General features: G+C 43.1%; 1 protein-coding gene across 4 annotated transcripts in view; it reads left to right on the forward strand.

The window, feature by feature from the left end:
• The window catches only part of LOC147892054 (ARM repeat superfamily protein), a 248,375-nt gene that overhangs the window by 158,306 nt on the left and 76,657 nt on the right, over positions 1-13,412 (forward strand). For all 4 annotated transcript variants that reach the window (XM_087388218.1, XM_087388216.1, XM_087388219.1 and 1 more), the window contains exons 28-31: positions 6,494-6,630; positions 6,734-6,814; positions 7,048-7,148; positions 7,265-7,494. In XM_087388218.1, the coding sequence (XP_087244344.1) occupies positions 6,494-6,630; positions 6,734-6,814; positions 7,048-7,148; positions 7,265-7,494 (549 nt within the window). The remainder of the gene's footprint in view (positions 1-6,493; positions 6,631-6,733; positions 6,815-7,047; positions 7,149-7,264; positions 7,495-13,412) is intronic.

Below are 13,412 nucleotides of genomic sequence, written 5' to 3' on the forward strand. Positions count from 1 at the left end.
CCTATGACAAGGTATAGAGGATGGACTTCTTGGAGAGAGGGATTCGAGGAGTCTTCAATATGCATGCAGGGAGTGCCAGTTAGAGGCTCTTTGGTAGCCACACATGAGAGGCCTTCGCTCTTTCTCGCTCAGTTCGACAAGGCTGCCCCCTTGGCCCCTTCCTCTTCCTCCTTGTAGTAGAGGCTTTGGGCTACTTTCTGCACTCCCAGCTAGTAGGTCTCAGTGAGATGAAGCTTGTGATTTGATGGCGTGAGACTCTAGGCTCTAGAGCGACCACTGAAAGGTGGGAGTGTTTCTGCAAGGATTGACCTGTAAGTATATTTTATATCATCACTGCAAGATGCATTCATTGGTTGTATACATCTCCTTCTTGGCTGGTATCCCTTGTTCCAGAGATTCCCTAGACAATGAGCTAGGTTCTCCAGAAACATGCTGGTTTCTATAGCTGATGTTTTTTCTTCTTTTCCTCATGATCAGCGCCTTGTGGATTGCTGATTTGTATAGCTGATGTTTTTTCTTCTTATATGGACATTGCAGGTCTAAGAGCTACCATAGTGACATCTCCGGTAACCATTTTTTGTTTTCACCAGTTAAATGACTCATCATTCTGACCACTGGCTGAAATGGAAGGTGTCTTGAATACCATATATATTTATCTGGTTAAGAAGTATAATAGCATCCAAAGATGTTATTACCAAGGCCCTCTGATGGATTTGGATTGGTATGCCTTGAATGGAGTTGACTAGATTTTGACTGCAGCTCATGAATTGAAAGCAGACTCAATTAGAATTCACTTAGGGTAAGGACATGCATGCGGAGACAAAAGTTTGATTTGCAATTTAGCTTCACATGTGGAAGCGGCTGTTTCTAGTGTTATTGATTTTTATCATACATGAGATTCTCAGATGGGAGATGAGCCTTTGATGATAGGTAGTAGCCCTGCTGAGGGAAGATCAGAAAAGGCCTACAGGTGCTTGGATTCAGGAGCCCCTTGTTGCTCATCCATAGGTTTTGTAAGAGCAGAGTATGGGAGTGCTTTTGGATTTAGGTGGGAGGAAGAGTTAGTAGACATTTCTTCTATACTCTTGGCCCAAGACATGGTAAAGAGAGTGTTTCTCATTTTATTGTCTGTGACGGGGGTTTTTGTAGAACAAATCCTAATGCAGTCTTGAGTATAGCTACAGACGTTAATGCCTCCCGTCTTTCAACAAATCTTGACACACTTGCCAAAGATGATGCCAGACACAAAGTATGGCAGGATATTCCAGCATTGGTGAAACCAGACATGAGAGTCTCACTTGATGCACCTTTTACCAATACGGAACTCAGGATTGCACTTCTCACCTTCACAAGAGCAAATGCCCCGGTCCAGTTGGGTTGACACCTTTCTTTCTTATTGTTTTTTTAGACATGATTGGGAACCGTGCTACCTCAGCCTTGCAGGGCATTTGGGACTCTATACTTACAAAGGGCTCTGAAGATGCTTTTTATATTCCAAATGTGGTACAAAATCTACTTTCCCATCAGCCAAATATTAAAAAATCATATGGAAGTTACTTCTCAATAAGTATGGATTCCTAGTCAAAGAACTTGACATTCTAAGTTCTACCATTGCTAAAGATTACAAGGTTGGTAGAATGTTCAAGTTTTCATTACCAATTCCAATTAAAATTTAAAGAGCACTTGTTTCTCATCATCAAAATCAAGAAAAATATCTCAGCACATACTAATTTGAAGAGCCCAATTTTGTTGAAAAGATCAAATGTGTCAAAGTAGTGCATGGGAAATCATCACAATGACCATTTCCCATCTCTTCCTCCAAATTCCTAATATGTCATCCTTTCTGAAAATTTACCAAAAGGAATCAAGTTAGAGGCTAGAGCTAGGAGAACTGAGTATTAAACTTACAAGTTTCAACTTATATGTACCTGCTCTGGTTGAGGATCTCAATAGGACAATCCTCCATTGCTTTTCGAAGCTTCAGCATGAACTCGTATAGCAAGCCCATAGTACAACCCTCATGGTCAAAGAGTCGAAGCACGAAGTACAAGGGCTCTATGGACATTTGAATGCAAAGGGCTTCTTGCCAAAACTGATTGTCGAAGATAGTCCCCTCGACATTCTGTTTAGTAGGCAATCTCGAGTCACTCCAATCCAGCCAATCTGAATTGGTCATCATGCGACGAAGGTTCTCTTTGGTCTTAACCAGCCTATGAATGATAAAGTTTAAACAAATTTAAACAATGAATAATTTAAGGAATTGATTCTTGAATGATGAAAATTGAATCATGATTCATGAATCATACCTGCTAAGAACCTGGAAGATGTAGCCAAAGTGTGTCTTTGAGGGTCTCATAAGCTCCCACTTACACTCACTTCTGAATAGGGCCAGTGCATGTGGCTTACGAGTGATATAAGTCCCTAACTGCATTGCTTTTTCGACCACACTAGACACCCAAGGCAGCTTTCCAATATCCTCCATCATCAAATCAAGAGAGTGTGAGGCACAAGGTGTCCATACTATCTTGGGATACTTCTTCTTAAGAAGACTTCCCATTCTCTTGCAGTTGGAGCCATTATCGGTGATGACTTACACCACATTGTCCTCACCAACCTCCTTGATGGCTGCCTCAATATGACCCCATATCCACTCTCCGGTGATGTGAAGGCCAGCATGTGAGGCATCAACCACCCTTAAGAATATGCTTCCCACACAACTAGTGACCAAGATATTAATCATATGTCTCCTCTTCGTGTCACTCCATCCATCAGAGACTATGGTGCATCCATACCAACTCCAAGCTTCCTTGAGGCGCTCCATGTCTTTCTTAATTAATCCCACGTGCTTCTTCAAACGTGTGGTGTGGAGAGTCTCAGAACTAGCAGGTGTAAGGGATGATGCTCCTGCTCTACTAGCAGCTACAAGTGCATGATAAAACTTCTTGTAGGCAGGAGTCCTTGCAACATTGAAGGGAATATTGCAAGCATAGAAAAACTGCTCCTCTGCAATTGCAGCCTCTTGCTTTAGGCGTGGTGCCCAAGCAGCCTATATAGGAGTAACTCTCGGAGTGATAACTACTGGACCACACGGCCTCTTGGCAGGAGGCCGTGGAGGAGCTGATGGCATAGCGGACAGCCCAATTGATATGGATGCCGATGGAGTGGTGCCATGTAGAGGTTGAGTAGAGGCACTCCCATGCACTTGTGATGTCGATGTAGATGGAGTATACCCATGCCCCTCCTGCTGTGAGTGAGAACACTCCACATTCCCGGTATCTGACTGGGATGATGTGAGAGTGACGGTTGCCTCTATGCCAACTTCTGCTGCTCAACCAACACATTAGCTTGAAGAACTTGATCTGTGATACGGGATGGAGGAGGGATCGAATCTCAGTAAATTTGGATGGGGTACCTCCATATGCCAAGAAGATCCCCTCTGGAATGGCATGGCAAGCACTCTTACCATGGCCTCCGATCCATAAAAAATGTGCTCGAACTGGAGGGGCAAATCCCGTCAAAGTGTCACCACAAAACTTGCATACTGACCTCCTCGTGCCAGATGTGCCATATCTCTTTATAAAAACGGTATCCTGCCATACATCCCGCCTTGTGCTTCCACTCGGTCCACCAGCACTTCTTGAGGCCATGGTATGGGAGTAGAGAGTAGAGTAGAGTAGATTGTAGAGGGTAGACCGTAGAGGGTAGACTCTAGAGTGGAGGGTAGAGTAGAGAGTAGAGGCTAGAGGAGAGTAGAGGGTAGAGTAGAGGGTAGAGTAGAGTAGAGGGTAGAGGGTAGAGGGGAGTAGAGGGTAGATACTAGAGTAGAGGGTAGAGTAGAGTAGAGTAGAGGGTAGAGTAGAGAGTAGAGAGTAGAGGGTAGAGTAGAAGGTAGAGTAGAGGGTAGAGTAGATGGTAGGCACTAGAAGCAATGCAAGCAATGGAGCAGCGCGGGAGAGGAGCCAAAAAACAGAAATGGCGGCCAAACTCAGCCCTAAACCTGTCGCGGTGAAATTTTTGACAGCCAGGCATTTCGCCCTAGATGGCCATTTCGGGTGTTTCTAAGAAACGTTTCTTCGCGTTTCGGTGCCCCAAAACACTTTTTTTGGTGACCTGTGTGCGACATGCTGTTGCCTGCTATTGATGATACACCATCACCCCTGAACTTGCACTTGCTCCGATCTGTGTGGTCATTTGGAGGAGGATCTCCCATCGTTTTTTCTTGCACCTGGGATGAATGTTGTTTAGCCGATCGATATCATTTGAACGTTGTTTCAAGGGGCCTGTTCATTGATAGTTGTGATGCTTCAAAATAAACGTCGGCGGATTCAAGCATGCTGCCTCTGGCGATGAGAAGAAAATAGGCGATGATCTCATGAACACCCGGGCGACAAAATTCAGATATCATGGCTACTCTATCATCTCCGGTTAGTTGTCTTGAAAATGTTGCTCTTGACAAGTTGACCCTTTCCTGAAGCATTCTCTACTTGCAATGACCTGCAGCTGATTACCTTCGGCTTCTTATTTTCTGAAATTTCCCTTTCTCCTCTACAAAATCGATAGTGAGGACAAATTTGATGCACTAGCTTCTCAATTTTTGGGGCTTTTCTCAATTTCATTTTCTGTAAACAGAATCAAAGCAGCCAGCATGTAAAAATTTGGGGCTTTCGTGAAATTAGTACACATTCATCTCTCAATTGTACAATTGTTTGGGGATTTTGCTGCATTAAGCAAAATAGACCACATTTGAGGTCGCTTACTCAACATTGGTAGCCACCAGTCTGACATTTTGAGAGTCATGTTGTGATTGCCCTTGGTAGTTGCTCCCATGGATGTCATTGACTTTATCTTTGTGAGGCTTTGCGAGGCATTCTTGCCATGCGCTTCATTGACACATGGATGTGCGCACTTGTGCAGACAACTACCCGGGGAACATCTCTCATCCCGAGGGATCTACATTTTTTATTCCTTTATTTACTTTGTGTGATTTGGGTCCTTTGCCCGGGTTGTCCCCCAAAATGAATGTAATGAAGTGTTATTGAGTGTCATTGATTCAATAAGGTTCTCAGCCTTGGATTGTCCTCCTAAAATGATGTAATCTTTGCTATTTTTTCATGTTTGACTCCCTGCCATTCTGTCCTGGAGTTAGGAGGGGGATGTACTATGGGAGCCATGTATTGGCATTGATGGGTCTTGTTTATCAGTCTTGGCATATGAGTTCCAGGATGTTGGTGCATTGGTCTCCTAGACCTCTAAGTTGGTCATGCATCCATGCTGAGACATGAGCCTCTAAGTTATGTTGGGATGCAAAGCCATGAGAGTGTTCAGTACGACCTCTGAACCATGCTCAAACTTGAGCCTCTGAGTTAGCATGGGAGCCATGTCTAGTTTTGACATTGCATAGATTAGTAGACTCAGTCATTGTCATGTTCTGTTCTTGGTTCCATTCCAGTAGTCTCTCATCTTTCCTTCATGGGGGGATGTTAGAAGATGAAGTCAAGTGTGAGTGTGTCCTAGAGTCCTAGGGTGTCCTACAGTCGTGTGGGTGTGAATGTGTCTAGTAGGTGAGCAATTAGTGCCACCTCCTAGCATTCCAGATTCCCTCCATTGCTCCCTACATCCAACAGTTGTCCCCTATCTCAAAGTGACCCAATTCCAGGGGATAGCTGCATCTATATGAGCAACTCTTCTTTCACTCCTTTGAGGTGCCTAACCATCTGATTTCTATGGTCTTCAGGGAAAACGTTTAAAGCTTGAGACGTCTCTTGCACTTGGACCACTGCATTTAACTGGAAGGTCTACCATGGTCATCGATTGTCTTGGGTGAGAAGAATGTCAAAGCTACAGGGACTAAACAAAGAAAGTTATTTAGCTATCTGATGTCACTTGGATAGAATGTCTTGTTTGATCATACTTGCACCAAAACACATCTTCAAGCTATAACAAAGGCTGTGCAATATTGATAGGTGATTGTATGCTTATAGGTGGATTACATATGCAGTCTCGTATGTGTAGATTCAGTATTCTACACCTACCATGGGCCTCTAAGGAATCAAAGGGTATACTATAGGAGGTATCATTTGGCATGATGTACTTGATTTCTAAATTTCTGGGTGAGTAAATGTATGTAGAAGGTTAGGCTATACTTTCTCTTTTAACCATGCATGCTTCTAAGTCATCTATAGATATCCAAGGTTTTTTCCCCTAGTGCCTGAAATATAAGTCTCGCAAGTGCCAGAGAGCATATTCATTATTTTTATAAGCAAATCACATGGTTTGACTACAATAGTTGCGAACAGTATTTGTTTTGGGCCTTTTCCATACACATATATATTATCTCTAACAAATACACTGCAAGTATGCTGTGGATGCATTGTCTTGTGTGTATGTTAAACATTATCATGATCAAGCCTAGATTATAAAATAACATCTCAAGAAATTAGATGCATATAGAGCTGCAAATTGTTCAGTAATATTTTGCTGTTGGATTGATCAGGGCAATCAGTGATAAAAGCTGCGTCTCATGGAGCGCCCTTTCCTTTGAAGAAACGAGACAAGATGCTCAATTACACATTGACATTAATGGCAGGGCAGGACATCAGTTCTTCTGATCCAGAACTTTTACACACACAGGCAAGTCTTTATGCATGTTCGAGAACACTCTTTCTGGCTTTATGTAATGATTTTACTAGACATATAATGGGCCTTTATTCAAAGGGATGCCCTTGGATGGCAGATTTTGGCCTTGAATGCTTGCACCACATTGGTGTCAGTTGAGCCCAAATTGACACTTGCAACAAGGGACCTGATTCTACAGGTTTGGTAAAATGAAAGAAACTTTATGAAGGAACTAAGGTCTCCAGTCAAATTAGATAATGTGTTAACGATACAGTGTGATATGCTATATCAGATATGTGGCTATCCAAATTGTGTTGTGAATTTATAATGGAGATGCTGCATAATGTTTTTTCGTATGAAACAGTGTTATTTCAATGCTGTATAATGTTATTTCGTATGGAACAGTGTCATATGAAACCCTGAACTTGGCAGGCAACATTGGAGTTTTTGGCACTGCCATGTGAACCTAAGCCAGTGATTGATTCTCTTATGTCTAAGCTGACGTCACTACTGAAATCAATATTGCTTACAAGGTGCAACATAAAATGCATAAACTCTTGATGGTTTTGTTCTCTTGGCTTAATGCATGAATTTTCTATTGAGAACTTCAGGCTTTGTCAATTTATACAGGATTTTTTTACTTTTACAGTGGAGAAGATGGTAAAAGCCGATCAGATCAGCTACAACATTTACTGAAAAATCTTGATCAATACTTGTCGTCTTCTATTGGCTACCAAAGATCTCGAGCCTGTTCTGTTGTTGTTGATTTGCTTCGTGAATTTCGAGCCCTGTGTGCCTCGAGTACTTGTGCTTTGGGGTGTAGTGGACCGTGCGTGCACCTTCGGCCTTCTGCTAATCGAATACAGAGGAACAATAGGGGTAAACAAAATTACATATGTAACAAAACATATGAGGTTGATTAGTTCTAATAAATCTCTCTGTGGTATATGTGTTGTCAAGGATTTCTACTTCTTATTTAGCAAGTATGCTATGAGGTTGAGTTAAGAGTTCTGATAAAAATAAGTGTCTAGTGTATATGTGTTGTTAAGGATTTCTATTACTTTTTTGGCAAGCATACTATGTATGGGTCCAGGATATCCTCCAAAACTGAGCTAAGGAACAAATGTAACAGTTTTCTTTCATGTGCCTCCTTATGCACATACACAGTTAATGTTGTTCCAGGAACATCGGAAGCATGTAGCGTACTTATAATCTTTAGTTCAAAACCAAAAAACGACCACCATACAGGGACACAGAGGTACAAATTTCTACAGACACTTGACACAAAAATGAGTCAGTGAATACAGGCAGCTTCTCTCTTGTTGTTAAGAAACACCTCAGGGTTTGTTAGTGATACAATGACACTGAATACCGACGATGCAGTCTTGATATTAGACACAACAACAGGTCTGATACCTAGATGAATCCAGGAACATTCACAAACTCATCCTCTAAAAACACAACATAGTGCAGTTTCAATCTCACTACTAGTTCACTCTTCATCATATTTCCAGGTGTGCCTCAGCTGTATCATCGACTACTAGCCACAATTAGAGCTACCTTTGGGCTGGTCACTGAGATTCCCTCACTCCTTGGCTTGCCCTCTTCCGTAGGAAAGGTAATCAGATTGGATGGGTTTCCTAGAGTTAGGGTAGTTGTGTTAGACCCCAACATTTTTGATGACCATATCTTGCTCTAGCATCCGCATGTCGCTCTTTTTCGGTGAAGAGTAGAGATCACAGGAAAACAGGATCATTGTCGAATTTGTAGGACCTTTGGCATTTCACTAGCGATTTCCCAAAGGAGAATAAAAGGCCCAAACAGTCTTCTGGTGTGGCTCGTCCTCCTGCTCAACAGAGTGTTCTGGCATGTCCCTCATGTTCGGCGCACGGATGGTGCCCAGTTACCTGCAGCCCCACTTTGGATTACGGTAGAGTTAGCATTCTCTACCATGTACGGATCAGCAGGCCCCTTCTCTAGCAGTAGACCTTGCTCCAATAGGGGCTAGTGATATTCCAGGTCTAGTCACAGGGATGCCACTCACATTGCAGCCAAGGATGCCCTTGACCCTCCCTTGGACGAGGCTAGTGATGATACTCCTTCAGATCCTCTTCTGGTCCTGGCATTATATTTCAGCAGCCCCCTTCCACCTTTGTTCTGTAATCCCCTTTCATTCATCGAGGGAAGGATGTGGCTTGTATCTCTCTTGGCAGGCAGGGATCTTATACACTCAAGTGGCGTGCTTGCCTTAGAGGAACTCTTTCTCTCCTTCGGCTGATTTTGGAGAGGTAGAGTTTGTACCCTCTACATTTGGAGATTGGCTTCTTGGTTTTCCTATGGATAGGGAATCTTCTTCCACAGTTGTGGGGCCTCTTGTCGTCGTGAACTTCCCTCCTCTCCAATCCCTTCTTGCCCAATTAAAGGGATTGGAGAACTTTCACTCACAGTCGTGGATGGTTCAGGTCTTTGCATCCAATGTTTAGTACATCCCTGGGATTAAGAATTTACTTTCCATCTCTTCTTTCTCTTGGAGAGGTTACCAGGTCATATTTGAGGATGACCGATCTATGGTATGTGACAGGGAGAGAGACTATACCTTTGTTTTTACCTGTACGTTATGCCATGGGTTATTTCAACTTGATGCCTATGAGAAACGAGCATGCTCAGCTTTTGTGGCTTTTACCTCCGACATGCAAGATGTAGAGTTATGATATGCTAGAAGCTTAATATGATTGATGCCTTACGTCGTTTGGAGACCCCTCCAAATAAAATTGTGAGGGTGTATTTTGGGTAAATTGCTTCGTTTTTTCTTTCCCAAGGTTGGTGCAGTCTAGGTTTCATGTAAAGTACAGCTCGTCCATACTTAAGGCATTGCAACAATTTTTCGCGAAGAAGGGGGGGTGGGGTTGGAAGAGGGGGGAGGGGGGGGGGTGGGACAATGGGGAGCAATGAGCAAGAGTGTGAGCAAACGTAGAAGCTGAATAACTGAATAGAAATGTGTGTAGTACAAAAGTCAAGTGAGGGTTTTTGTCTAAGTGACAAAACCCTATCCTATCCACTAACCGTAGTTAGGGATTGGACGGTGGTTAGGGGGAAAAAACTCAATGAGAGAAAAGTGCCCCTAACATACTTATTACAATACATTGGCCACTGCCTAGAATATAGTAATAATTCTAACACCGCCCTGCAGTGCCAATGTGGTGTACAAGGTAGTGATCAATCACCAAAAGGAGATAAGTTCAAGGCACTGTGAAATGCCTCAAACTTCTCACTTGGAAGTGCTGTGAAGATGTCTGCAACATTGTCATGTGTTGACACATAGATCATACTGATCTCCCTTGCATGCAACCTCTCTTTGGCATAATGATAATGAACCTCAATGTGCTTCATGCGAGCATGAAACACATGATTCTTTGCCATTGCTATAGCACTCTGACTATCAGTGAGAATTGGAGAAGGACCCTTCAATAAGATACGAAGATTAGCAAACAAACGACACAGCCAAACACATTCATTTATCACTGTGAAAGCTGCCCTGTACTCAGCTTCACATGAGGAAGTAGCCACTGTAGATTGCTTCTTGCTCAGCCAAGAAATGCAAGCTTTGCCCAAAAAGAAACGATTACCACCAGTGGACTGCCTAGTATCATAGTCTCCAGCACAATCGGAATCATTGTAAGCATGCATATGCAAGTCACCCCTCTTGGGAAACATCAAGCCATAAGACTTTGTGCCTTGCAAATAATGGAAGATGCGTTTTACAGCCTGCCAATGTGTTGTCTTTGGGCTGTGCATATATCTGCTCACCTGAGATATTGCATAGTGAATATCGGGCCTTGTATTGCACAAATAGATGAGGCATCCAACAACCTGGCTGTAAAGTGTGACATCCACTGATTCACCTACATCATTCATAGTAAGCTTCAGCCTTGGCTCCATGGGAGTGGCTATAGGCTTACAATCATGCATGCTGAACCTATCCAAGAGCTTTTGCACATACTTGGATTGAGACATAACGATGCCATGCTTGTCTTGTATGAACTGGATTCCCAAATAAAAATTTAACATGCCCAAATCTGTCATGTCAAATTCAGCTTTCAACTCAGCTTTGAAATCTGCAATTATTTCCTCATTTGACCCTATGAGCGGCATGTCATCTACATAAAGAATGATGACCAAAATATCCCCCCCATCCTTCTTGATGTAGAGGGTGCTTTCCGTGGGACTATTATGTAACCCCTTACTTGCCAAGAATGCATCAATCTTGGCATACCATGCACGTGGGGCTTGTTTCAGTCCATATAAAACTTTATTCAGCTTGCAAACTTACAGTGCATTGCCAGAAAGTTCAAATCCAGGAGGTTGTTTGACATAAACCTCTTCCTGCAAGTCCCCATCAAGGAAAGCTGTTTTATGTCCAATTGATGGACATTCCAAACAAAATTTGCAGCCATGGCAATAACTGACCTTATGGTGGTCATTCGGGATGTAGGAGCAAAAGTCTCCTCATAATCTATGCCCTTGTTTTGTGCATAGCCTTTGGCAACCAGCCTTGCCTTGTACCTGTCAATGGACCCATCTAGCTTCCGTTTTACTTTGAAAACCCATTTGGTACCAATGGCATGCTTCCCTGGTGGCAAATCCACAACATCCCAAGTCTGTTTTTTCTCAATGGACTGCAATTCATTGTGCATGGCATGCATCCAATGCACATTATCCTTGGCTTCTTCAAAAGAGTCAGGTTCTTCTTCATCAAGAAGATTACTTGCATAAGCTGTCTCAACAGAAAGAGCCCCCCTGTGTGTCTTACTGCACTACGATTCTTGCCAGATAATGGTGCCTCAAGCCTACTCTCCCTGAGAGTCTGTAGCAACCAATTCGGAACTGTTTTGGCTGCATGTATCTCTTGAATCTCTTGCCTGACTCTTTTGCCATGCATAGCATAATGTGGCAGATCTTTTCACCAATCATTACCTCCTTCAATGTTTGGGCCTTTTCGCAAAGCTTTAAACTTATATTCATTTGGTGATTGATGGTTACCTTGTTCACTGCAGGGGAGTATTAGAAACATTTATATTTCCTAAGGCAGTTGCCAATGTTATGTAATAAGGAATTAGGGACACTTTTGTTCTTATTAAGGTCTTTTATCCCTAAACTCAGTTAGAGATTGAGTTAGTGGGTGAGTTAGTCACACACATCTTTTGATCCCAGTTAGGGTCCATCCCAAGGTTTTGTCTCTATGACTACCCTAGCTTTGTAGTTCATTTATGTTGCTGCAGTTTCATTTCAACTGGCTTTAGCTCTATTCTCTTGCATTCTCTCGCTTCTATTTCCAACAAACTTATGGATTATTGGATGAGACTTCAACATGGTGGAGTTGCCCTTAGATAAAGAGGAGGAAAGAGAAGGTGGCATTCACTCTTTGGAGAGAGCAGCTTGGGATGCCTTTCTTTTTAATTCAGTGACAAGGATGTTTGGACAATGATGGCTTTCACACTTTGCCTCTTTTGCTCTTGTTTTTGTTGTCAAACAAGAGATCGCAAATGCCTGTTGATAGACACATTTTATGTGGATGATTGGGCTTTAGACGGAGGTGCCCGGTTTGCATTCCACCTGGCATTTCCACCTTAGATAATTTTTTGATGGTTATGATGATCGGTTTGCATTCCACCTAGCGTTTCCGCCTCAAATAATTTTTTGATGGTTATGATGATTTCTGAGCCTCATTTGAGATGCCGCTCTACCAGTATCAGGATTCTAGATGCCTTATATGCAAAGCGGGCCTCACAGAAAAGGTTTTGCAGATCTGGGTGTTCCACATATAGGATGGAGTGCCATCCCCTTAACATATGGCAGCAGCCCTCTCTAGGATTAGTGATTTTTATGATATCATCGCGAATACTAGACAACTTGATATCTAACAGGGCAGTTAGCATCTCTGAAGAGGAAAGAGCGAATGGTATCTAAAACCTAACTTGTATCAATTTCCCTTCGGTGCATGGTGATGTGGCTTTATGGATGACAGTGGGACCCCGGGAAGTGGGAGTGGGTCGGTGTAGGGCACTGAGAGAAGAGCCTCCCCTTCTTTCGCTACGCGGTCAGTAATGCCAAGAAGCTTCAGCTCAGCCAGGCTAAAAGCCCACCAGAGCTCCTCATCGGGGGAATTTTCAGATTTATGCTGACTTGCAAAAATCCTTTTGGAAGAGACTGTGCAAAGCCCTCAAGAATTGAAATGTCACTCATTTCTTTTGGCTTTCTATCCATTAGGGATTGCAATGAACCAATGGAGGTCCATGTTCGGGGGGAGACTTTACTTGTATTTGTTGCCTCTCTGCGGAAGAGTCTATTCAGCATTGCTTATGGGACTTCAAACAGGTGAGGATCATGTGGATGGGGATTATTGGGCACATTTACTCCTCTCCTCTTCGTGACCTAGGGCTCGGTGGCTTGGCTCTCTCTTTTGGGGTCTCATGTGCTTTATGGGAGACATATTCTTCTTGGGCTATCTCGGTTCGACAACATTTGGTAAAGTCATTCTCTCTGGATGATGCTCCCCCTCTCCTTATAGGCCTGCACATGCTACTTCTTGGGAGATTCTGGCGAGCTTCAGCATGGTATATTTGGAGATCCAGATGCTCAGAGGGTTTGGATCGTTCCTAAATCTACGCTTCACACACATTGGCAAGTATTTGGACACATATTGTAGGCACCTTTACGGCCATTTGGGTGAGCATGCAGGGGTCTTCCCGGGCAGCTTGTACTAGGAGGACTGTTTTCCTTAGGGAGTGGAGTGGCTC

This window comes from Dipteris shenzhenensis, chromosome 17 (assembly GCF_047967505.1).
Source record: "Dipteris shenzhenensis isolate YYH24624 ecotype China chromosome 17, Dip_SZ_1.0, whole genome shotgun sequence".
Taxonomy (NCBI): Eukaryota; Viridiplantae; Streptophyta; class Polypodiopsida; order Gleicheniales; family Dipteridaceae; genus Dipteris; species Dipteris shenzhenensis.